At 37.0% G+C, this 24,271-nt stretch overlaps 1 protein-coding gene across 1 annotated transcript in view; it reads right to left on the bottom strand.

Annotated features, from left to right (window-relative positions):
* The window catches only part of CD109 (CD109 molecule), an 82,740-nt gene that overhangs the window by 12,940 nt on the left and 45,529 nt on the right, over window positions 1-24,271 (bottom strand). The window contains exons 20-30 of the mRNA XM_042892536.1: window positions 21,978-22,091; window positions 21,556-21,774; window positions 19,211-19,355; window positions 17,980-18,156; window positions 14,247-14,328; window positions 11,896-12,124; window positions 11,220-11,382; window positions 9,916-10,106; window positions 7,634-7,789; window positions 7,482-7,547; window positions 1,649-1,785 (exon numbers count right to left, since the gene is read on the bottom strand). Coding sequence (XP_042748470.1) covers window positions 1,649-1,785; window positions 7,482-7,547; window positions 7,634-7,789; window positions 9,916-10,106; window positions 11,220-11,382; window positions 11,896-12,124; window positions 14,247-14,328; window positions 17,980-18,156; window positions 19,211-19,355; window positions 21,556-21,774; window positions 21,978-22,091 — 1,679 coding nt within the window. The remainder of the gene's footprint in view (window positions 1-1,648; window positions 1,786-7,481; window positions 7,548-7,633; window positions 7,790-9,915; window positions 10,107-11,219; window positions 11,383-11,895; window positions 12,125-14,246; window positions 14,329-17,979; window positions 18,157-19,210; window positions 19,356-21,555; window positions 21,775-21,977; window positions 22,092-24,271) is intronic.

Below are 24,271 nucleotides of genomic sequence, written 5' to 3'. Positions count from 1 at the left end.
AAACTTTAAATGAGAAAAAGCTCACTGTTTCAAGAGTTCTTGTGTATTCTAGAGTCCCTGCTCACTATCTGCATCACTGAATTGCTTACCGGAAACACATGAAAACAGGATCTGGCTTTGTGTCTCCTGGATATCTCCATACTGACATCATATTCACTATAGCTGATAATTTGTATGATGGTGTCACCTAGAGGCCTCATCTTCAGTCACAGCTAGCCTGAGCAGACCACAAAAATATTCTAGCCATAATGAGTTCACAGTTCAAATAAATAATAAAAAGAGGATATAAAGGAAAGAAAAGCAAGACTGAACATGGTGGATCAGATAGTACTTTGCAAATACCACATCTACAAGGAACTCATTATAATATCCCAAGAAGTAAACAGGATTTCAAGAAGTAGTACTGACAAAGAGCAGATGAGATGAGATCCTTTAATACAAAGAGAGCTCTTATGTCAAAATGCTAGAAGATAATAAGTAAAGAACACAAAAAAATCTAAATCCATATATAAAGCAAGACACCGAAGGATTTTTGTGAAATACTCAGTGCTCTTTAATAGGACATAAGACAGGACTACTAAGGAAACTGCATAAGAACAGTTTCATATGTTTGGTTTAGATACACATGTAGACAATTTCAAAGCAAACAGAGATGAGACAACAAAGCAGTTAAAGAAATAACCTGTTTAATGACCTAGAAATTTGCAGTATGTTCTCAGCTCTATCACTTGCTACCAATGTAATATCTATACAGATGTTTTGTCTTGAGATGTGTCTTGAGATGATACTTCAGCAATCTCTGTTCAGTTCTTACTGTATGTTTACTGAGCAAGAAACATAATCACAGGTGTTCCCACCTCTACCACCCTCCCTTATTTAGGAGAAAGAATAAAATTAGCTTGAACACAAAACTCATAACCTCTTAACCTCATAACCTCTACAATATTGCTTACATTATACTGTAATACTAGAATCACAAAAATACAGTACATGGGTAAATGAAAGACCACAAAAAATACTTGCAAAGACAAAAAATCCAGTTGAACTTATCATTATCATTATAAAGTTTATTAACAGAGATGCATAAAAAATGAGTACTTCTATTTCATTATGTTTTCAGCACTTCAGAGACTTGTTTCTCCTTTTACAAAAAGGAAGTGTCTACTTCTATATCAAAAGCAAAGCAGTCTGTTCACAAAAGATGAAAGTTACAGCACAATTCTCATAGCCTGGTACTAGAATGTGGAAGATATAGGTTCAGCGTTCAAGTCTATCCATGGTTTTCCATATACCTAAGAAGTATTTGCACCAAAGAAGCTTTCAAGCCTTTACTTGTATTTCACACAAACTCCTCCATATAACTCTGACATTTAGGGAAGCATGATGTTTGTGCATGACACTAAAAAAGCATGTAAGATCAGACCACAGATTATTCTGCACGAAGGATCTATTCAGACCCATCAAACTCTCACTGTATTTACTGACTTATGAATTGTTTCTTAGTTTAACTTTGTCATTTCAGTGAAGTAATTCTTTTACTCTCTCCTTAACTGCATTTTTATTTCCCATACACTAGTAAGTTCATACAAACAAAAGAAAAATTCACCTCATTTTAAGTAACATGACATGCTCCAACAGAATTACCTACCTTGTGCACACATTCAAGGTCAAATGGTTCATATCATCTTTATCATCCTTTACATCAACATTCAAGTCAAAAGCTTTTTGTTTTTGGACAGATCTGAGACTTTGATCAGTGTGTTTTGTGTTGTAAATAACATTGAGCTGTAGATTGCAAATAGAGACATTAGAGGACACATATAAAGCAAATCTACATTTTTAGAACAGCAGCTGTAGAACTGCAGAGGCATGATCACATGAGACAGGATACATGAACTTGTACCTGACATTTGTAAATGTGACATTCCTAGGAAGTTTCTGAAAGATGTTTTCTGAACAATTTTTAATGCAGCCCATCCTATTCAATTATAAGGCAAACACAAGGAAACTCTAGGTAACTTCCTTCCTAGTTGCTCTCTGCTGGTTTATAATGTTTGCTCTTACTTCCCGACAGTATGAAATGGGATGAATGAAGGCAAGCTTCAGAGACTGACACCCACTGGGCTAAAAAGGCTGGAAATGAACGAGCAAAGGCAAATACACAGCATGTGCATAGAATTTGTCTTCAGTCTTCATGTCACAGCATTCATGCACTCAAACCAGGTGAGGAACAGCGTATTACTCCACCCTCAAAACAATACAGTCTTTAAGCACTAAGTAGTTTCATCTCTGCAAAGACAAAGCTACAGTCCTCAATCTACCTTAAGGACAGAGTTCTCACCCTTTCTACTCAGCAGCTGCCAAACTCTGATAAGTGAGCCAAGTAAGAATGACAGGATATCCAACAGAGGACAGTAACTTTAATAAAAAGTAGGCTTATCTATTAAGCACAATTTAAAGAAATTCCAGTTCTTTTAGTGTAGATATGTGTAAGATGCTTGAAACAATACTGGAAGACTGGCAAAATCAGAAGCCCTTAAAGGAGGTGTGAATAATTGAGGGATAGCTGATTATCTCAACATTCTATAAAATTAACAATGCCAACAGCCAAAGCATGAAGTTGAAACTGAGGAACCGACAGAACACTTTCAATGTTATCAGCTATGATAGAATGTTACACATTTAAAAAAAAAAAAAAAAAAAGACGACAGAGAATAATTAAATAGTTAATTTGACAGAATTGACAGAATTGCAATTTTCAACAACAATTGTTCACAGTTTTCATATACAAATTAATAATCACCATCTATACCCCAAGTCATCAAGATAAAACAAATGGCAGGGCATGGGGAAAAGTGTTTTTTTTTTGTACAAAAAACAAAAATAATAAGAGTGACTCAAATAATTCTCCTTGCAAGACCCTGTTATGAACTTAGCTTAGATAAAGAAAATGGAATGAAGAGGGCTTCTGGAAAATTATAGTCCCTTTAGAACAGTTTCTGGCAACAAAAAAACCATCAGTCCAAATTTAAAGGTATGATGAGGGTTGTCCAAGTTACAGGACAACAAGTCAGTGCAAATTGATGAGGTTTTAATTCCTCATTTTTGCTTTTATTGCTACATCTCTCCTTAATATGAAAGTTATGCTCTTTCAATATGCACATATATAATTCCTGTCACCCTGCCCAGCATTTCTCAATTTATCATGCTATGTGAGCATAGAGACAACACTGTACGAGAACTCAGAACAGAGGTGCAACAGCACCATCTCTTTAGCTACACAACCATTTTGCAAAGAAGGCAGTACTAAGGATAAAGCCAGCCTAGAAGCTTGCCAGTTAATGGCATGCAGAAAATTTGGTAAGACAAGCTGGCAGCGCCAGTATGATCTGTCATCACAGAAACAAAGCTGTTTTAACTTTCGCCATGAAAAGTTAATGAACGGGAATTTACTGCCAAAGCAGGATGTCTGAAACAACATACTGAACAGGTCAATCAGCCTGCTTTTTCATGGAGTAAGTTACTGCTGTAACATTTCAACTTTCTTTTCCTGACTTCTCACGACAATGAAGGGAAAATGTTTTTCACAACAAAGCTTAATTAAAGCCTCCTTCTTTATATGCTGTTAGTTTGGGAATAGAAGGCTCTTATCCAGCAACCAGCATTAAGTCAACAAAACAAGCAACTGCATTTCATCTTAACCATTTTTAAAAAGGGCTGACAAAGCTAAAGGCTGAACTGATCCACTCATACTTGCAACCAGTTCTGGTGAGAGGCACAAGAAACAAAGTTTAAAAGCTAATCTGCTTGAAAGAGGTGCTTGTAAATAGCGCGTGATCCAACGAACAGCATTAGACTTCAAAAAATCTGAATTGTTTGTATTACCTTAATGAATGTCCTTTCCCTTTCCTTTTTGTTCTTCAAATAGCAGCATCAACGTGCTTTACTGAGAGCATGAATTCAATGAAATTGTCTCAAATTATTATACTATCCCTTTTTGACCGAATAGTTCATTGCATATCTTTTTTGGTACTCTCACACTCAATTACTCTTAATCCTTTGCCTAAGACTAGTAAAAATACAGTGAATGGAAGAAACAGTCAGTGCTTCTCAGTAATGAGAGTAATGAGTAATTCCCTTCCTCTACCAGAAATAAAACTTATGTCCTCCTCTGCCGTATGAGAACTGCTGGCTTAGCCACCATACACGTAAGTCCAGTTTCTTTCTAAAAGAGTACAAAAAAGAGAAGAAAGGAGAACAATGCTTGCTAATAGTTCCTGCCAGGTAAGGTAAGGTCCTCTCCAGAGTGTTTTCTGTTCAGCCAGTAGATAAGGAGATCTTGCTCACTTTGCCCATATCTATCTTCCTTAAGCCTGCCAGCTCTGCCATTGTGGCTAGTCCTGAATTTCAGTGTCATCCCAGAGGGCATGGGACATGCCATGTTTTTGAGGCATATGCCAAGCTCGGCCCACAGTGGTTCACAGTAGTGAAGAGACTACTTTCAAGACTTTCAGCAGACCTCTTAGTGAAGATCACTTTGTCAACTCCTTTCTCTATGGAACACTTTCATGTATACTCTAGCCCTACAATCATCTCCCCTGCAGAGTAGGTGTCTTAGGACATCTATACTGTATTTAGACAAAAAGAAAGGAGATTCTTTTGACTGCAGGATCACAAGTGTCTGCTTTTGCAGTTACACTGTTGCAGCTCAGAAGGCAAATGGTATCCTGGGCTCCATCACAAGAGGGGCAGCCAGCAGGGACAGAGAGGTGATTTGTCCCCCTCTACTCTGCTCTTGTGAGGCCCCATCTGGAATTCCAGGTGTGGAGCCCCCAGTACAAAAAAGACAGGGAGCTGTTGGAGAGGGTCCAGAGGAGAGCCACATAGATGATCAGGGGACTGGAACACCTCCCCTACAAAGACAGGCTAAGGGACCTGGGCTTGTTCAGCCTGGAGAAAAGAAGGCTGCGGGGTGACCTCATTGCAGCATTTCAGTACCTAAACGGAGCCTACAAACAGGAGGGGAGTCAACTCTTTGAAAGGGTAGATAACTGCAGGACAAGGGGAAATGGTTTTAAGTTGACACAGAAAAAATTTAGGTTGTGTCAGGGAGAAGTTTTTACTATGAGAGTGGTGAGGTGCTGGAACAGGCTACCCAGAGAGGTTGTGGACGCCCTGTCCCTGGAGTTGTTGAAGACCAGGTTGGATGGGGCCCTGGGCAGCCTGGTCTAGTATTAAATGGGGAGGTTGGTGGCCCTGCATGTGGCAGGGGGGTTGGAGATTCATGATCCTTGAGGTCCCTTCCAACCCTGACCATTCTGTGATTCTGTGATATTTGAAAGATCTATTCTTATAGGATCCTGCAGGGTCAAGAGTGAAGGCACTGCCAACCCATACACACAGACAGCAAGGTTTCACCAAAAAGCACTTTTTTTCCCCCTAAGAATCCATTTTATTGGGAAAGCAGCCTTTTCCATTAATGGACTGAATCTTGTCTTTCGTGATATTTAAATGAATTACTGTTTTGACATGCTACATTTGGCCAGAAAATCAAATCCCATAATATTGAATCTCACCACTGTAGTTTGGCAGACCAGAGACAATGAAACCCAGCTGAAGAAATGTGATCGCAATGTCATATGCTATCTGATTTATTAAATGAGACCCAGATCTAGTTTGTGCCTGGGAAAAAGAGAAATCTAATTCAAATGGCATTAATGCACTTTGTTCTGGAATACCAGACCTGCCAAAGGAAGCAGAAGGAAAGAACTGGTCCTAACTAAGAAAAGTTATTGGAGAAACTACTCCAGCATGCTAAGTATATTTTGAATTTCAGACTCAAAGCTCCAAGGAAAAAAAGGCAACAGCACAGTGGCCTCGATGAAGTAGGTAACCTGATGCTGGTTCCTGAATACCAGGCATCTGGAACCATGTTTGCTCATACAAGAAGTCAGAAGCTTAAACCATGGTACAATACTTCCCTAAGGAGCCTTCTAAGCACAGGGTTAACTACGTGTTATCCTGATAACTCTGCTGAAAACATCATTTGCACTTCTGGGGATTAATGAACATGAGTACTGATTTCTAGCACAGTGGGCTTTGCAGAATGGTGCTGGATGAGCAGTATTTGCACCAGGAGATGCTGTTCATCTCTGATAGGCAGTCATTAAGGTTTCTTTATGAAGGTATTTTATCCAAAAGCGTATTTAACAATATGTTAAATATTGTCAGCATGCTTTTGGTGGATTGGAATGAACTAGAGATGGAAACTGACCGAAACTTTGAGACTCTTAAAGGTGGCCTACATTTGGTTTTCCCAAGTATGAATATCAAGAGTCCAGTAAGAACTCTACCCAGTTTTGTGATAGACTCTACAACTGTGAGTTAATCTATATACTTTTATAGTATATAAGTATTCCTGCTTAACAGAGACTAATATTTCTGTATTATTCATAGTTTATCAAAGGTCTTCTCTTTCACCCATGTGGACCACTACAGATCAGACAGTGGGAAAAGGAGATCCAGTAGTGGTCATATAAAGTCAGGCCCAATACTGTCTTCTTCTCATACACTATTTCTTATTAGGATAGGGAAATTTTTGAAAGCATAATTTCATTGGAATTTAATTTTTAATATGTAGAAAGAGCAAGGAGCTGAAATGCATAAAAAGACTGCTTACATTTTGCTAATTTAAAGTACAATATGTGCTGACCCCAGCTTATTTTTTAAAATATAAACATATTTGAAGTTAAACCACTGAAACAGCTTCCTGCAGAATTGGCAGAAAGAGGATCATTAGATTTTCCGTCCACTCTTTGTCACGTCCTCAGTCTGGTTGATACTAAGCAAATAATGTTGGAAGTATGCAAGACTGTTTGATTCTGTCTTCTATGCTATTTTAGAACAGCATAAAAATTGCTGGAAAACCTGGCCACAATACTTTTTTAAATGTTTTCTTCTATTTTTCTTTGCATTAGCTTTTCTGCTATTATTATATTACCCTTCAATAGAAGAAAACACCAGTGCTCTAATAGCTACTAATGTACTCATGCTGTCTACCGATTTGTGCCTTCCATAGTTTATCATAGATGCCTGATGAGCTATCTATGCCTGGCCCATATACTTTTTTAACTGTGACCTTTGGGACTGTCAGTGTACCATTGCAGCTCTTTGTCTTGCAAACTGACTCTGCAATTCTGCAGAAGGATGGGGTCACTTTGATATGACTCTGATCCATTAAGTGCACCAAAACTGTCAGTCCTCCAAAATTATTTAAAGGAACTGACCCTCCAACATACACAATCACATAAATACGAGTGCCCACACAACTTAGGTTCACAGCATTTTTCAAGCAGTAAAGTACCTTGGCATTGGTTTAAAATATTTCAGAAAGTTGTTCTTATTGACATGTTTTATAAAGCTTCCAATACACCTTCTTTTTAGAGAGCATATCCTTAAAAAAAAATAACCACGTTTCATACCTGAAAGACAGCAAATCCTCTTCCCTCTGCTGAAACTGTAACTGTCATCGGTTGCACCGGGGGAATCTGGAAGGACAGATAGCCAAAACAGTATTTTCAGATCACTTTCAGGAACCAGGCTTTACAGAAGTATTTCCCACTTTCTACAGTACCTCCTTGGTTTGAAGCAGAAAACGGTTTTGAGTGTCAATTGAAAATATTTCTGGGATTTCCAAAGATGTTGCAGTAACTGTTACATCCATTTCTGTTTTGTGTGCACTGGTAAGAGCTGCAAATAGACTCAAGGCTTGCAGAGCCACTACAGTGTCCTGTTGAAAGAAATAAATGTTTTTGTGTTAAACAGAAGAACTCTGCATAATGAACTACTTGTGTATAGATAACACCTGTGAGAGCTTACAGGCTCTGTACTGCCCCTTTTGTTGATTACACTATGGTCTTCATACACCTGCATCCACAAGTCCATTGGGATCCCACTGATGTGAAGGATCCCAGAGCAGAAGAGACACAAAACCAGGGAAACCATGTTAGAAACCATGACACACAATGGAAAGTCAGGTGAAAGTTTTGTGCAAGCTATGTGGAAGACTTGACACGCTGGTGTTTACAACAGTCAAAATGACAAACAATGCAGACAGCGAGGAGAAAACTGATGAAGAAAATAATGATTCTGCTACTTTGTAGATTTTTATAGTTACTCAGAACTAAATATCTAGCACTTCAAAGCAATTTTTCAGGATTCCTTGTTGACTGAAATAAAGTTATAGGTCTGTAATCACTCCTTAATTATTAGAATCATCTCTTCTTCCCATACTACATCCTTGCCCAAGATGATTTACCTCTCTGATTTCTTAAAATCCAGAAACATCGGATGATTATCAGCAGTTGCTTGCACATTGAAGCTCTATGGCTATAATCCTAACTCCAGTGTTTAACACAGTATGACAGAAGAGATACAACTAATGGGCTATAAGAACTAATAGTTTGAAATGAAAGACTTTTTCAGTAGAGGCAAATATTTGGCCGAAAAGAATGTCTTGATCTCATACTTACAAATGATTACTCTTTTACAGCAGACAATGACAGAACATCTGAGCAAGTCTGTCTTTACTTGGAACACTCATATGTTGATTCCTGCTGAAAATATATGTCTTCCAAGTTCAAACTTACAAAACATTTTCATATTGGAGTGAATGAAATTACAGCAACCTATCAGACTTACATGTCTAATCTATATAAAAGGCCTTAAAGCCTTTTCTGCCGTACCATCAACATCTACCTCTGACGTCATGGACCAACATAATAAAATAGGAGACATTACTTTTGGAGCAGCCCTTATATTAAGTGTCTAACGTGATAAGCTTATGCAAGAAAACTCTCCAAGTGTTTGTTTTAAAATGATCCTAGATACTAAAAAAAGTGGGAGATAATTTCCATAAATTAATAAAAGGCATCCACAGAGATATGTGGGGTAATTTTGAAATGAAAATACTTCAGATTACAGAAAAACAAAAGGATTAAACTCATCTTTTAATTTCTCCCTCAGCATTAAATTATACACTACTTCAATTTCAAACTTTCAAGTAAAAATTGTCTCTACGAGCAAGGAGAAAAGCTTTTTCAACAATTTATATTTCAGTTAGTCTCTTCAAATAACAAGCATCAGTTAACATGTTAGGAAAGTACTAGAACCAGGCCGGTTCCCAAGAATTACATTTTACTTAACAGAACTATTTTCTCGCATATTAATAGCAACATATGAAAATAAGGAAAAATAGTCTGTATAGAATGGTACTGAGCAGTACAGAGATATGTGACATTTTATTGTGACCAGCATTTGTACTTAATTTAAAAGAAAATTTAAAGTAACACAATCCAGAGTAATATTTAAGTTTTCTGGATGCTAGCACAGCTTACAAGATGTGGCTTCAATAACATGGAAACCTCCTGGAGATAATGAAATCTTCCAAATTTCACGGTCCATCAAATTTCCGTTGCCAACAGAGGCACTAAGATAGGTTGTTCCTCCAAAACCTTTTCTTATCTTAGCTAACAGCCTTTCAGGAATTTAGGAGCCCACATATGGAAAGAACAGAAAGACATTTCTCTCCTTGGAAGCCACATAAGCACAGATATTTATCATACTTGCTTGGAAAATCTGATTAAGTACTTTTCCATGGGCATCTTCTTAGCATCTTTTGGTTTTTGTGTTTTAAATAATTAAGGGACTCCCTACTTTTGTTTTTTATTAAACATTAATTACATTGGTAGTGTATGTTTAAGATGCCAATCCTGCAAAGAATGCAAACATGCACCCAACCAAGGCTGATACAGCAAAATAAAACTCAGCAATCACTATTTAAAAACAAATGTTTGGGCTTTTTTTTGGAAGATATTTCTCATTCTGAAAGTACAACAAAGCCTCTTGAGATATTACCTGTGTAGATGAAAATCCTCCAAGATGATTTCTTTGCTGACTTAGCCATTTCATAATAGGTATCCCTTCCTCCAGCCTGTCCTGATGAAAATGTGAGAGCAGAGCATATGCTGCAAGTTCAATATCAATGGACCGTGGCTGCCAGGAATCAGAAATTTCAGAAGCAGGTGTTATCCAGAAACGAAATTCTCCTGAAAAATAAACCAAAATAATCTCAGATCCACAGACTGAAGTTCTTTGGACTTCTAGAAAAGTCTTATTTAAGACTTAATTTATGCTTACGTAAGGGATCTAGCAATGTTCTTTAAAATTAAGTGAATGTTTAGGTGTGCGCCCAGTAAATATCTTAGGTACATACTCAGCACTTTTTGAATGTAGTTATAAATAAAGCTGGAGTCCAGATAGTCAACTCCAATTAAATTCAATTAACTTTATACATAACTTCATATGACCCTTCTATTGTCAATATGAAGTGCTTAGGTCAATGAGCCCTTGTAGAAAAGCCATCTCATTGCTGGGATGCTCACTAGAGAAAGAACTTCAGGCATTACAGCTGCCCAACGGGTTCGTTCTTGAAGAAAGTGCAAATTCTCCCTTCTGAAAAGCCTAACTCAGAAAACACGAAAGGAGGACACTCAAGAGGCTCTGTTTCCAGTCTAATGAAATCCTTCAGTTTTTTCAAGAGGATAGTTATTATTTTCAACAACAAAAAAAAACAACCAAAAAACTTTGATCTCTTTGATTACTATGATATAGTCTGCTCTTCATCCAAAATAGCAAACAAAATTTAGTCATATTGAACATGGAAGAGGCTAAATATGATGAGATTATTGGTCACTACAGAAAATGCAATACACTTTTTTATCAGCTCACAGGATGTCATTCATCTCTTCATTCCAATACTTATTTCAACTAACCATCCTCCAACCCTGCTCCTGGAATCGTACTGATCAATCAGAACCACTCTGAAATAATTAACTTCAATTGTCTAATTAGACAAACCTTACAAGTTCACACAACATGAGAGAACTAACAAGTCATGCTCTTTGACAGCATCATGGTTTTCCCATCAAGAACGCAGAAATTAAAACAGAAAGTCTTAGCTTTGCTATGAATTAAAGCTTTATTTGAAGTTCCTAAGCTATTTTATCTAGCAAGATGTGAATATATTTTAATTTTGAAGGATTATCTTTTTCTCTAATTCTATATGCATATATATGTGTGTGTGTGTGTGTATATATATATATATATGTAAAATTGAAAAAAATTCATTTGTACAACCATAGAAGACTGTTGTGCAATACCTTGTTGTTCTGCTCTCTCATTCAGCATACTCAAGGCTTCCTTTGCTTTTGTACTTTTCGCCCACGACAAAGCATATGTCACAACTGCTAATGTATAATTATCCGAAATGCCTTTTAATTTATCTTCCAGAAAGTTTGTAGCTCTCTTAATGACATAAGCATGCTGAAAATGAAGATCATACACTGAATATATATTATTATAATGTAAAAAGAAGCTTGTAAAGAAGTAGAAACTACTATCTTTAAACAACAACCAACAAGTACTGAAAATCTCAGAATAACAGGCACAAACCTCAGAGGCAAAGCTTTTAACCTTGCACTGTCTTTTATGAATGCTAGTAATCTCAAGAAAATTGATTGAATGACTGAATGCTTCTATGGATAGTTATCCCTATAAATTCCTTTTTACGTTCCTGGACTGAAGGCATGACAATATTCTTGCTAAATGCAATTGCCTTTTTTTTTTTTTTAAAGGTATGCAAAAATGGATGGCCTCACAACACATACTGTCTTAATTAGTAAGCCAAAATACAAGGAAATTTTACCGAATAAGGTTACATTTTGTCTCTATTCAGGATGTTCTTCTATTTCTTTAAGCTACCAGGTGTTTGCCAGGTAGTATGAGAATTTATGAAGTATTCCAGGATCTGTAAATTCTATTTATGAACTCCAATACCTCTTTATCTTGGAACCCAAGGAGAGAAGACATGACATATGCTGTGAGGGTGATTGGATTATTGGTGCCTCCTTGAAGGTCACTGTGTAAAACTTTGCCAGGTTCCTGAAATTCTCCATTTGATTTCTGATGTCCAACAATCCATTTAGCTGTATCCATGAGTACATCTTTGTCTATATCTATGAATGGACGAGCTTGAAAAAAACATCTTAATACAAAAGCCGATAACCTGGAGGAAAACGTTAATGAAATATGACAAAATTAACTTCTGTTAAACATAATGTAAGAATATGATGATGCATAAAATACTCAACACGCAGCTTCCAAGCACAGAGGAAAATATGTACTTTATCCAGACAAGAAAGGAGACTAAGCTTAATCCACAAAAAAATGAAGCTATTTCCTTGTTCCTAAAGATAATTCCTTTTGCAGCTGTTACATTTCAAAAATAAGTACAGACTATATATGCTCCAAGTCTTTGTTTGTCTTTATTTATCCAAGTCTCTGCCAGTATTTGTTTAACTTTATTCAAATATTACTCTCTTGCCTTCTGTTGCTAAGCTAAAGTGGCAAAATCATAACTGCATTACTGCAAACTGTAAGTGTGATAGTAGTTATCACAATTATCCCTCTAACAGCATCATCGAAACAGCACTTGTTTTATTCATTAATAATCTGAAGTTCTACTTTGACTCCTTTCTTTGCTAAATGTGCATTTATGTAACCTGCTACTGCATTATATATTTAGCAGGGTTGCTGATAAATTATCTTCATTTTCCACTCCATCAATATTGCATCTAACACAAATCCCACTGAAACTGGTGAATGGAGCAAGTAAGTGAAAGAGTAATTGAAACAGTTTTATTTGAAGCTGGTAACACGCTGAAGCACAAACACACATATAAACTAATCAAATGTAGATTAGCTAAACAAAGTGTTGGAACTTGTATCTGTTTATCTTTCTAGCTTCCACAATTATGTTTACTATGTTTCTTAAGGTGGAATTCTACACTGAATTTACAGTCTCAAAAACAAGGTGTAGAAGACAAGTGGGATAATTTTTTTATTATTATTGATTGATTGATTGATTGATTACCATCAGTAGCTCTAATCACCTCACAGAGAATTCCTCATAGAGTCCTCAGTATCCCGACTGGAGAAAAGTGAAAATCTATTTGAGGCAACACTAAGCACTACTAAGTGAACACTAAGCCTAAATTGTTTCAACCACAATTATAAGCAACGTAATTAATGTTATTCTTCCTTTGAGAAACTTTCAGACAAAGCTGCCTGCTCTCTGTGGAGTCGCATTTAATATATAATGCTTTAAGTGGTCTCAATTCCTGATAAATTACTAGAGAACTAAAAATGCATCTATGGCACTTAAATACTGGTTTTTAAGCAGGCAGAAAACAGGCTGTTCTATTACTCAAAAACCTTAGAGCAGCTGGACATATTCAACACATCTATATTGGTAGGTCAAATGTGCCTAGAATTTGCTTCATAGAATCATAGAACGGCTTGGGTTGGAAGGGACCTCAAGGATCATTAAGCCCTCTGCTACACGCAGGGCCACCACCAACCTCAGCACTTAATACTAGATCCAGCTGCCCAGGGCCCCATCCAACCTGGTCTGAAGACATCTACCACCAATCAGCTAGTACCTACACCAGTGAACTACTTTCTAAATCAGGGTTCTTCCCAAACAACATGCGGGGATAACCTGGAAGGAGTCAAGAGAGTGTCAGGTCAGAAGGCTACCAAAGACTATGCTGATATTTAAGCTGCAGCGTGGTTTATACTTCCAGGGCCAGAAATATACCAGGGCACTTTCTCAATATATGCATAAATATGATGCACCCGAGAGTAAAACTGGAACGTGTTTCCACTGCTCAAGAGTTCTGGTTTGCAGAGATTGCAATAGTGATTTAAACAAATGCTTACTTGACATTCTGCTTTTATACAGTTAATAATGTTTCACCTTTGTTGCGACAAGAAACCAAACTGAATAGTCTTAACTAGCTTTTCTTTTTTCCAAAGGAGTTTTAAGTTTCCTCCATGCTGGTAAGCTATCCTCTCTAACAGAACATCTCAAGGCATTTCATTCAGCTATTCCCATGGGTAAAATAATTCATTGTTCATCTTTTGTAAAATTAAAAAGACCTGTCCTAATATTGGCCTTGACAGCAAGCTATCCAGAAGAACGACCTTAGAGCTGGCCTAAACGCCTAATGAAAACCAGGCAGAAGGCTAATACAACTGGAAAATTTTAGCAGCTTCACAAAAAAATCTAGTCTTTGGAAGTATCTAAAACAGTCAAATTCCAAAGTGAATCTGGCAGAACTACTTACCACGTGCTCCCAGAGGGATCTTCATTTCCAAAGGCACTAAAAGAGCCATCATCTCTCTGGAAAAGCAGCTCTCTTTGATATCCTGGAGTGAAAGAGCAGATAGGTATTGAACACATTCCTCTTTTGTGGGTTCTTCCCACAAAAAAAACTTCCTACTGACATGAAGCAAGGCACTTTCTAAGGATGTGAAGAGTAGAACCTGAATAAAATATCCCTCAAATCTATAAAAATACACAAAACCATGTAGCAAACTATAAGAAAGCAGGTAACAAAATCTATCTACAAAAATAGACCTAGAGGGCTGCCATTCCCACTGAACTCATTGACCCTTCTATGTTTCTTCCCAAACAGGATGTTCTATGATTCCCACTTATCCACCACCCAGATGGGACAGTGCAGGGTAGAGGCACAGCCTCGTAACTCAGTGGCTCCAGAAGCACAGCAGCAAGTGCAGACTGCATCTATAGCTCAACTCCTCCAAGAGCTGAAATAGTGAAGTCACATAACTAAAGAAACATTTTATCTTTCCAGTAGACAAAAGAACAAGCAGAAAATAAGAATTTTCCAACCGGAAAGGCATGAGAGCAGCTACAAGTTACAAATGCTGCTGAAAAGCAGATACTTTCATCAACTTATTTTGGGCAAACCAAAGGACTAGCTATCAGAAAGCATACTGGAAGAGGCTGTTCTGAAAATGAACAAAATGTTTGATCAGTAACTAAAAGAACTTCACAAGGGGGACCTGGTTAAGCAGCATCAAAGATTTCTCAATATCCAGAACAAGTGTATTTTACCTTGATTGCTGAACACCTATAAATAAAAGGGTCACAAAAGCCAACTACCTGCTCATGACCAGGCACAATGTCCTTTTTCAGGAGCTGACTTTAGTGCAGATCCAACGTTCGTTAATATTATTAATAAAGAGCTCCACAAATATTCTACTCAATGTAGCTTCTGATCTGTAAAACCTTCCTTCCTGTACATTTTGCTTAGTATTTGTGCATTCAGAATAACAATAGTATTTAATAATAGCATTTCTCAATATGTATTTTCTTCTCTTCCCTCCTTGTTTATTTCTTGGCTGTTTTATTTTGGTTATTATAATTAAGAAAAAATATTCATTAGTTTAACATCTGACATTCATACACAGAATACTGACCCAGTCAGACAGAAGGAAAAGCCTAAGCAAGATTTTATTTATTTACATCATTAAGTTATACAGAAAGAACTGACAAGCAAATACTAGGTATCTTAATAAATAGGACCCATAAGACTCATCCTAGACACTGAGGCCCTGGAGCGTGTTCACAGAAGGGCAATGAAGCTGGTGAGGGATCTGGAGCACAAGCCTTATGAGGAGCAGTTGAGGAAATTGAGATTGCTCAGTCTGGACAGACTCAGGGGAGACTTTATCACTCTCTACAACTACCTGAAGGGAGGTTGTGGCAAGGTATGGGTTGGCCTCTTCTCCCATGTAACTAATAATAGGACAAGAGGGAATGCCCTTACATTGTGCCAGAGAAGATTCAGGTTGGACATTAAGAAAAAAATCTTTCTCCAAAAGAGTAGTTAGGTGCTGGAATAGGCTGCCCAAGGTTGTGGAGTAACCGTCCCTGCAGCTGTTCAAGAAACATTTAGATGTTGCACTGAGCAACATGGTTTAGTGGAAAATATTGGTGACAGGGAAATGGTTGGAGTGGTTGATCCTGGAAGTCTTTTTCAACCTTGGTGATTCTATGATTCTATGAATCTGAACTGCTACGTTTTACCAGTATAGTAGTATCAAGTTTCTTTATTGTCTCCTTAAAACTGTTTGAAATTTCAACTTCCACTTAAACAGGTTTTCTAAATGTATTTAGTAGAACAACAGTGGTGAACTAAATAAGTAAAATTTGTGATGCCTTCCCATACTCATGGATCTGTCAACTCAGTTAGTGATCTTGAAAAGTCAAGCAATCTTGAGTGAGAGAAAGAAAGCAATTAAGTGGCAAAACTTTCTGCCAAAGTTTTAGCCTCAAAACAATATGCCATGAGGGGCATAATTATACGTACATATACAAACAGATCACTTTCTCTTCAAAAACACCTGACTACAAGGCCCAAAGCTGAGGTCTTCTGCTTCTTCACCGAACAGGCAATATGCAGTAATAAGGATTACAGCCCACTACCCCAATGGCAGTGTAAAATGATGAACTAAGACCAACAGCTTACTCAACAAAGATTGCTGAGCAGGCATAACACAAGAAAAAAAAAAAAATCATCTCTGAATTTACTAGGATTGGGAAAGATTGGAAAGATTAGCAGAACCAGATGGAGGTTCCTCTATTTCCCATAGTCTTTTTGCTTTCCTCTTAAGGTCAAGCTCCATGCAGTCACGCAAAAAAAAATCTTCAAACATGAGCATATCTAACACAAAAAAGCCTGTAGAAATGTAAAAACAATAGATCTGAGGGCTGTGAACCACTGCATTCATTCCAACGGACGCTCAATCAAATGTGAAAAACAATACTTTAAATGTCAACACATACAACTGGAAAGGCAAGGAAAAGAAGGATCCCATTACAAAGATGTATGCTAGTACTTCCAGAGGACTGGCTGAAACCCAGAAGATGTAGGTTAGCTAAGCCAAGCTAAAAGAAGAGTACATCAGGATGGAAAGGAGTTCAGTAATATGTGAAAGACTTAAAGGCCTCATGTTTCGAACAGCTTGAAAATACAGCTCCAGCTCAGTGCTTGCCTGGGTCTAGCTCCTAAGCTTTCAGGACAAAAAGGACTTCTTATTTCTGAAGAAGTGATTTCAAGATGAGATCTGTCATTTCGAGAACTGAAGGAATTTATTTTAAATTCAACTTTTCTTTTGTTTTGCCTTTGTTCTAGGTAAACAAAATCTGATAAAAGGAAAGAAGCCACTGCTAGCCATGGTTCCTTCCTCCCACTAACATTTAGTTTTAAAATTAATTATATTTACTTCAGATTATGTGGTCACTGTTTCAGATATTTATTGTATTTTGATATGTGAAATAAATTAGGTTTAAATTCACCTTCATTATAATCCTCTTGAAAACTGATTTTATGAAAGTTACAGCTCAAACTAAGGATAAGTAATACATCATGGATACTGTCTGACCCAGTAGGCACAACGAAGCACAATACAACTATGTTCTCCACACTTCGTGATGCTCTGGAGTATTTTCAAATCAAAATATACAACCATTTTCCTTTAAAATATTCCACTTTCCGATGTCCAGCACAGAGTTCATTTCTGATCAAGTCTAAAACTTGGGTGGGCAAACATCAATCACAAGAACATAATTCCTAGAGTTCTGCAAGGACATGGCAGGATGAGAATGTGTCTAATTTTGCCTAATGAGCACTGCTAATTTTGACCCACTGTACCTCACATACAGCAGTGTTTGTTCATACACAGTTTAAACAAAAAAGAGCTAGCAAGTATCAATAACAACAACAAAAAAGCACAAAAATCATCTTCTAAAATGCAGTTTACCTCTGAAAAATAGCTACATAGAAACAGTTATATTTTGGAGAAAATTTTCCTTGTAAACAGAATTGTCTGCTCCTCAATTCTGTTATCCCAGAAGAAAGAGAAAAATGAGTTTATTTCCAGGTTGCATGACACCAGCAAAGTAGTCTTTCAAATGCTAAGTACAAAGTCACAGGTACTCTAGCTAGGAAGAGTTCTTGAAAACATAAAATGTCCTTTAAGCATACAGACCTTTTCTCATAAATGATAATGCTTTTGATTGAATATCCTCTCTCAGCTGTCTCGTTTTAGTAAGGTATTGCAAAATATAAACATTTGGAGCAAAATTGATCATATTCTGTTCACCACAGCCATAAGGCATCTTAATCAATGATGACAAACCATTGATCGAAGGTCCAAGTAAATCACCTGGAAGATAAAATTAAAACTTAATACAAATAAACACATGTCTAACACATGAAGGATGGTATCAGCTAAACTATGAAAAAATTTAATACATTGGGAATACTTGTGCTCAACACCAGTAGCCAGGCAGAAAACTGCATTAACCACACACAGTCTTATTATTAGCTTTTTGCTCACTGACTAATCTCCTCATAGAACTTTACTGACCTTCCCAACTACACGATAATTAAAAGAGACACCATATGAAAAAGCCAAAAGATATTCCTTCCAGGAGAATGTTTCAGCAACTGTTCATATTTCAAATTTCCTGTATTTCTCCTCTCACACGCAGTTATCAAAGTCTAGGACAAACTATGAGTCAAGTTTTAGGCTTTATTCTTCAAGCAAGCAGAATTTAAACAGAATATTAACAAACTTTGCAGGACTTCCCTGTAAAGTCCTGACAGTCTCTTTAACTCTGAAAAAGGATACTTAATACCACAATATTGTAAATAAAATAAATAAATAATGTACACCATCTATATACAGTCATCTTATGATCAGTCAATGGATGAGAAATTATTATTAACTAATGATTCATGCCATTAACATAGGGATTAAATTAAATTAATAGTTTCCTAAAAACCTATGAAGCAACAGCTATACAGGGCAAGATCTTAGAAAGGCCTTTCAGTACAGAAGTTCTGGCAAACCCTGTTATGATAGTTCAGGATATTATACCAACATCCCTGCTCTACTTGACAGTCTACTGCTTCCACTTACTACTCGCATCTATGCAGTACAGAAGAAACCAGCAACTGAATTATGTTAAATGTGGTGACCACTTGCAACAGGATATCACAGATGTCAAATTGCTAATGGAGACCAATCCTTTCACATCTATGTGGAATACAGGTACTCTCAAATTCCAAAAGCAGTGGCAGTGGCATACTGTATCTTCATGCTACATCTTAAATACTGAGTTCAGAAAAAGTCCAGCAGACAGCAAACTATACTTAAAACAACAAAAAACAACTGACCAGTAACAGAGATGGAATCAGAACAAAATAATTCTTACCTATAGCAGTGACCTGCACTCTTTCACTACCACTTACAACATCAGAAGGAAAAGTGAAATCCAAAGTTTTTCTCATTGCTTGTTGTTTACCCCCAGTTAAATCCAAAAGGAGTGTCTGAGAATATGTTTGTTCCAATCCTTCAGCCTACCAAAATAAACAGGATTGTTATAATTTCCAATAGGTTGCTGCTTTTAGAACTGGAACTACATGCTTACTGTGCTGATGCATCTAAAACTCTGTGAGATACTTTGTGCTGCTTCTTAACACATCAAGAACCTGAAAAATTGGCCCACCTGAACTGACACATAAATGTTTTTATAATAAAGACCTGCTTCCACTAATTTCTTCTATCAACCATGTGTTAATTATAAAAATACACACAAAGTCATTGAAAGCATCTTTGATTCTAGTGAGCTCAATGACAAGCACAGAGCTCCATGATCAAGAATATGCCAACGCCAGAAGTGCTATTTGCAATCCTCCAGCCTGTCATACAAAGAAGACTTACACCAGTTAAGTTAATCACTGTAGGTTCAAAGGTTCTGTTCATTCATGCATGCAAGTCTCTTGGAGAGAAAAAATGTCTTCAAAGTAGAGAAAACGAATGGATTGCTTTTCTCTGCCTAGATTTAGTTCAACAGGATTTTATTCTCTTCAGCACAACTGAGCTTCAATTGGAAGGGCAATAAGTGGCTCCTTCCAGAATTAACTTGCAGGACAGTTATTTTGAGATGTCCAACAAAAGGGCTGTGCTATAAAAGAAAAGCTTTCTGGTGGTTCCAAAAATGGGCCCTTAAAACGAAAAGGGAATCAGCAGAATCCAGCTGGCCAGAGCTTGCTCATGATGGACAAGGCTGAGTCAGTTGTGGGTAAGTATGGATATAAAAATGCAGATGCAAATAACAAAATCTAGAAGAACCTCAACTTTCAACATTCAGATTCTATAAACAGCTGTGCTAGAATTCACATCACTTATTTCATATGTTTATTGAACTCTGAAATAGTGCAATTTTATGATCCTGTCTCATAAGAGAGGTAAATCAGCACCCTTAGAGCATAATTCAGTTAACCTGTCATCCTCGAGAAATGTGCTATCAGTATGGAAATCCTAAACAACAGATAAGAAATAAGCAGAAAGAAAAATCTATGAAATCTGAAAACAAAGGCATAGATGAAGGGAGCTTACAAGCAGGCTAGGGACCCATTTTTTACATGGTCCAATAGTGATAGGAAAAGGAAGAATGGCTTTAAACTAAAAGAGGTGAAATTTAAGTTAGATATTAGAAAGAAATTCTTCACTCGGGGTAGTGAAGCACTGGAGCAGGTTCTATCATTCTATGAAGATCAGCACAAGGAAATGACAAGTCCTGTACCTGCAGAGGAACAACTCCATGCACTTCTACATGCTAAGGTCTGCCCAGCTGGAAAGCAGCCTTTCAGAAAAGAACCGGAGAGAGCTGCTGGACACCAACTTGAGCATAAGCCAGAAAAGGGACTTTGCAGCAAGGGCATCCAACTTTATCCTGTATCATGATACATCATGTAAAGCCTGGCCAGCAGGTTGAGGGAGATGACCCTTCTGGGTCCAGGTGAGGGCAAATTGCCTAGACAGGCTGAGAAGTCTCCATCCTTGGATACATTCAAAACCTAACTGGGCAGAGTCCTGAGCCTCTGCTCATTGCTCAATTGATTGCTCAATTGATCCTCCTCTGACCAGGAAAACTGGACTACACAATATCCAGAAGTCCCTTCTAAATTCAACTATTTCCTGATTCTAGGATCTTAAGTAGCTATTTTAGGATGAGATGTAAAAGTGCTTATCACCTTTCACTGAAATGGAGCTCAACATGATTCAAACTGTTAGATGCCAAAAGTTAGGCAAATCTCATCCAAAAGACACTAGTTCATCAAGAAAGTCTGGGGGCTAAACTTTCATCACTAACACAGTAGAGAAATGTTCATAAAAGTAGGCTTTGAACTAAGCTAGGTGCACTAAGAAATTCATTGCACTTATCCATAATAGAGTTACATGGTCCACTTTACCATCCTAGATTGTTAAGCTAACTGTAGCACCATTAATTCATTGATGTAAAAATAGGTTTTGCCTTGCCTTCAGAAGCATTTGACACATGATCAGCTATAGAACAGATCTATATTTTCAATTCTGGAAGGAGATCTAAAGAATTTGATTTAAAAGTGCTTTCAACTTCAAGCCATCTGACCAGAAACCAATCTGAGAAAATGAGAAGCAGACAAGTATACTGGTTTGCCTCTTTGTAACAGTCCATTGTCTATTTTACAAAGCAATTTATTTGTAGAACAAGCCAAGCTGCAGACTGTTTACCTTTACTAAAACTTTTTGGATGATAGCATCAGAAGCAGCAGATGATATTGCTGTCACTTTGATGGGAATCTCTCCCAGCTGTTTTGGTTTGATTGGAAATTGAACAGTTTTTCCATCTTCACTTGGTACAAATATAGACTGTTGATTTCCTGTAGCATTTATTTCATTGGATGTTAGAATAATTTCAAAAGCATCATTCATATCCAGGATCACATTAACCTGTAAAATACAGTAACATTTGCAATAATGTGTAAATTTTGAAGAAAATTTAAGCTGCCTTTTTAAGCTTTCTATAGAGATATAGCCTTACAATACATTCACTGAAGATCTCACAAGAGAAAGTTATGATTTTCATCAGTAACGCACTCCCTTCAGTGTATGCTAAAATTCAAGTACAGAGAACAGAGAGACTGTCACTTTACCTCGGCTTCTTCTTTCAAATAATTAAAGATATTCACTTCCAAAATGAACTGCTCTCCTCTGATGACAGAGTATGGAAGGTTCAGGAAAACAAAGAAAGGTTGAAAAGCTTCTAGCTGCAAAACAAGGTCAGCACAAAACAGTGAATCCCTACAATCAGATACCAGTGAGAAAATAACTACACAGCATGTCTTCTGATTAGACTCTCACTTTTAAATTCTTATTGAGAGTATCATTACTCACAATCACACTCTAGGACACTCAACTCAATTACACTCAACTACATTACTCTACAACTAACAAAAAGCGTTACTACAGGGCTGAATCAGAAGCCAAGAATCCCTTCTGCATACAAGCACCTTTGCTGGAACTCTGTAATGCCATAATGCCACTAAGATGAAAGCTGCTGGACTCCTGGCAGCTTCGACATGGCAAATTCTGACAGGAGAAGATGAACTGAGATCAAGAAACTATCATCCTGCAAATTGGAAAGCTGCAGTCTGTCCAAAGATACCATTAAAGCTACTATGAACTATTTTGGACACACAAGTAAAGGAAGATTCTGAACCTGCCCACTGACCTATACCCATGTCAGTACAGACGTGTGTTGGAATCCAAAATAACTAACTTTCCCTAATTCTGTAATTCACCAGCACATAAGTATGATATGTTACTTTGTGTGGTTAATCTTGGCCTAAGTCTTTGGTTATACTTCTAATAGTACATCTTTTCTTAATTAAAACAGTAACAACTTGCAGGAATCTGTCAGAAACTGATTATTTTATCTGTTAACAGAGACTTTGGACCAAGTCTTGGCTCTAGGAAGGCAGTGGTAAGCTCACATCAAGCTCAATGGGATTTCACCACTTATGAACATCTGCACATTAAGAATGACTGAAGCATGATATCTATTATTAGAGAAATGTCAACTAAAAATGGCTTTAATTCAGTTTTCATTAAAAAATTCTTCTAAGTATTTTGAGTTTCAGATCCAGAAAATACTCAGATTTCTTTCTAGCCAACAAATATCCAAAAAATATTTTGTTTGCTAAAGCTTCCAGTGATTAAAAAAAAGTCTTTTATCATTAGAAAAGTTTTAATGAATAATTTTTTGTTAGTTGTTACTCAGTGTTTTCACTAGATGCCTATTTCCTTTGATTTTTTTTTTCCTCTTAACCTCTTGCAATACTAAATTTTAACAATCAGAAATATTTCAGTATCTTAAAATAAAACACCAGGTGAAATTATCAATACTTTGTGTACTAAAAGACATGTAAAAACAAGATGCAAAGCAGTAAATGACACTAAGCATACAGATATCACTTATTTATTTCTCCATCACAGTTTTTGTGCATTTCTTTTATTTGTCTCTTTGTATGGTACTGATTAACATGTTTCAGCCATATGTAACTCCAAGCGCAATCTAAACATCCCAATGAGGGTGAAGCACTGAGCAGTGTATGTTGGTGATTATAGTTAAGGAATAAGCACAACATCTGTTTTACTTGTAGCTTTCTCATATTTGAGAGTGAGGGACCAAGTATATATTTTCATATAGTTTGAATCAGAAAACAATTCCTCTTTCCGTCCCTTCTCTGCCAAGCTAAGTGGAAGAAACAAGAATTGTGATTATAGTCTCAGAGGACTCTCAGCCACAAAATATAGATCTGTTTCCAAATTTTGTGGTGTTTTGACCAGGATGTTCAAAGCATATGGTTTGTATCTGGTATATCAGCCAACTACAAATCTGAGTCTGTATCTGGGCTTACATCCTGAAAGATACTCCTCCACAAAAATTTGAAGGGATGAAAATTTCAGTGGGTGAAGAGTTGTCTCCAAGTTAAATTCTAATTAGTGCATGCATCCAGTTGGAAATCTGTGACCTAGTACTACAGACTTTCAATCTTTCTAACCTTCGGCACTTAAAAGTGGAGATGTCCCAATTAGGAATGTAGTTTCTCTAGGATTTTTTTACATTATGCATGAAAAGAGATAGCTACAATGACACTTCAAAAAGTAATTCTTATTCTAAACAAACCAAATAGCATTCTCTAAGAAGCTGTTTCCACGAATACAGAGTGAGCCAAGGACAACTGCATGTCTATTCCGGAAATTTCAAGTTTTAGGTCTAAACTGACAAGTGCTGAATTTAGTTTAAATTGCTAAATTCTCCTTAAAAGAGCCATGGAGACAGGAACCTGGCAGCAAAACCACTTCATCCTGGTGCCCAACCTCCACGTCCACATAAGATTTCACTGTAATATTTTCCTAACAGTTTGTGCATGAAATTTCTTCA

The sequence above is a fragment of the Lagopus leucura genome, unplaced genomic scaffold (genome assembly GCF_019238085.1).
Source record: "Lagopus leucura isolate 7727_CA_CO unplaced genomic scaffold, USGS_WTPT01 Super-Scaffold_73, whole genome shotgun sequence".
NCBI classification, from domain to species: domain Eukaryota; kingdom Metazoa; phylum Chordata; class Aves; order Galliformes; family Phasianidae; genus Lagopus; species Lagopus leucura.
This window is presented reverse-complemented; position numbering and strand designations above follow the sequence as displayed.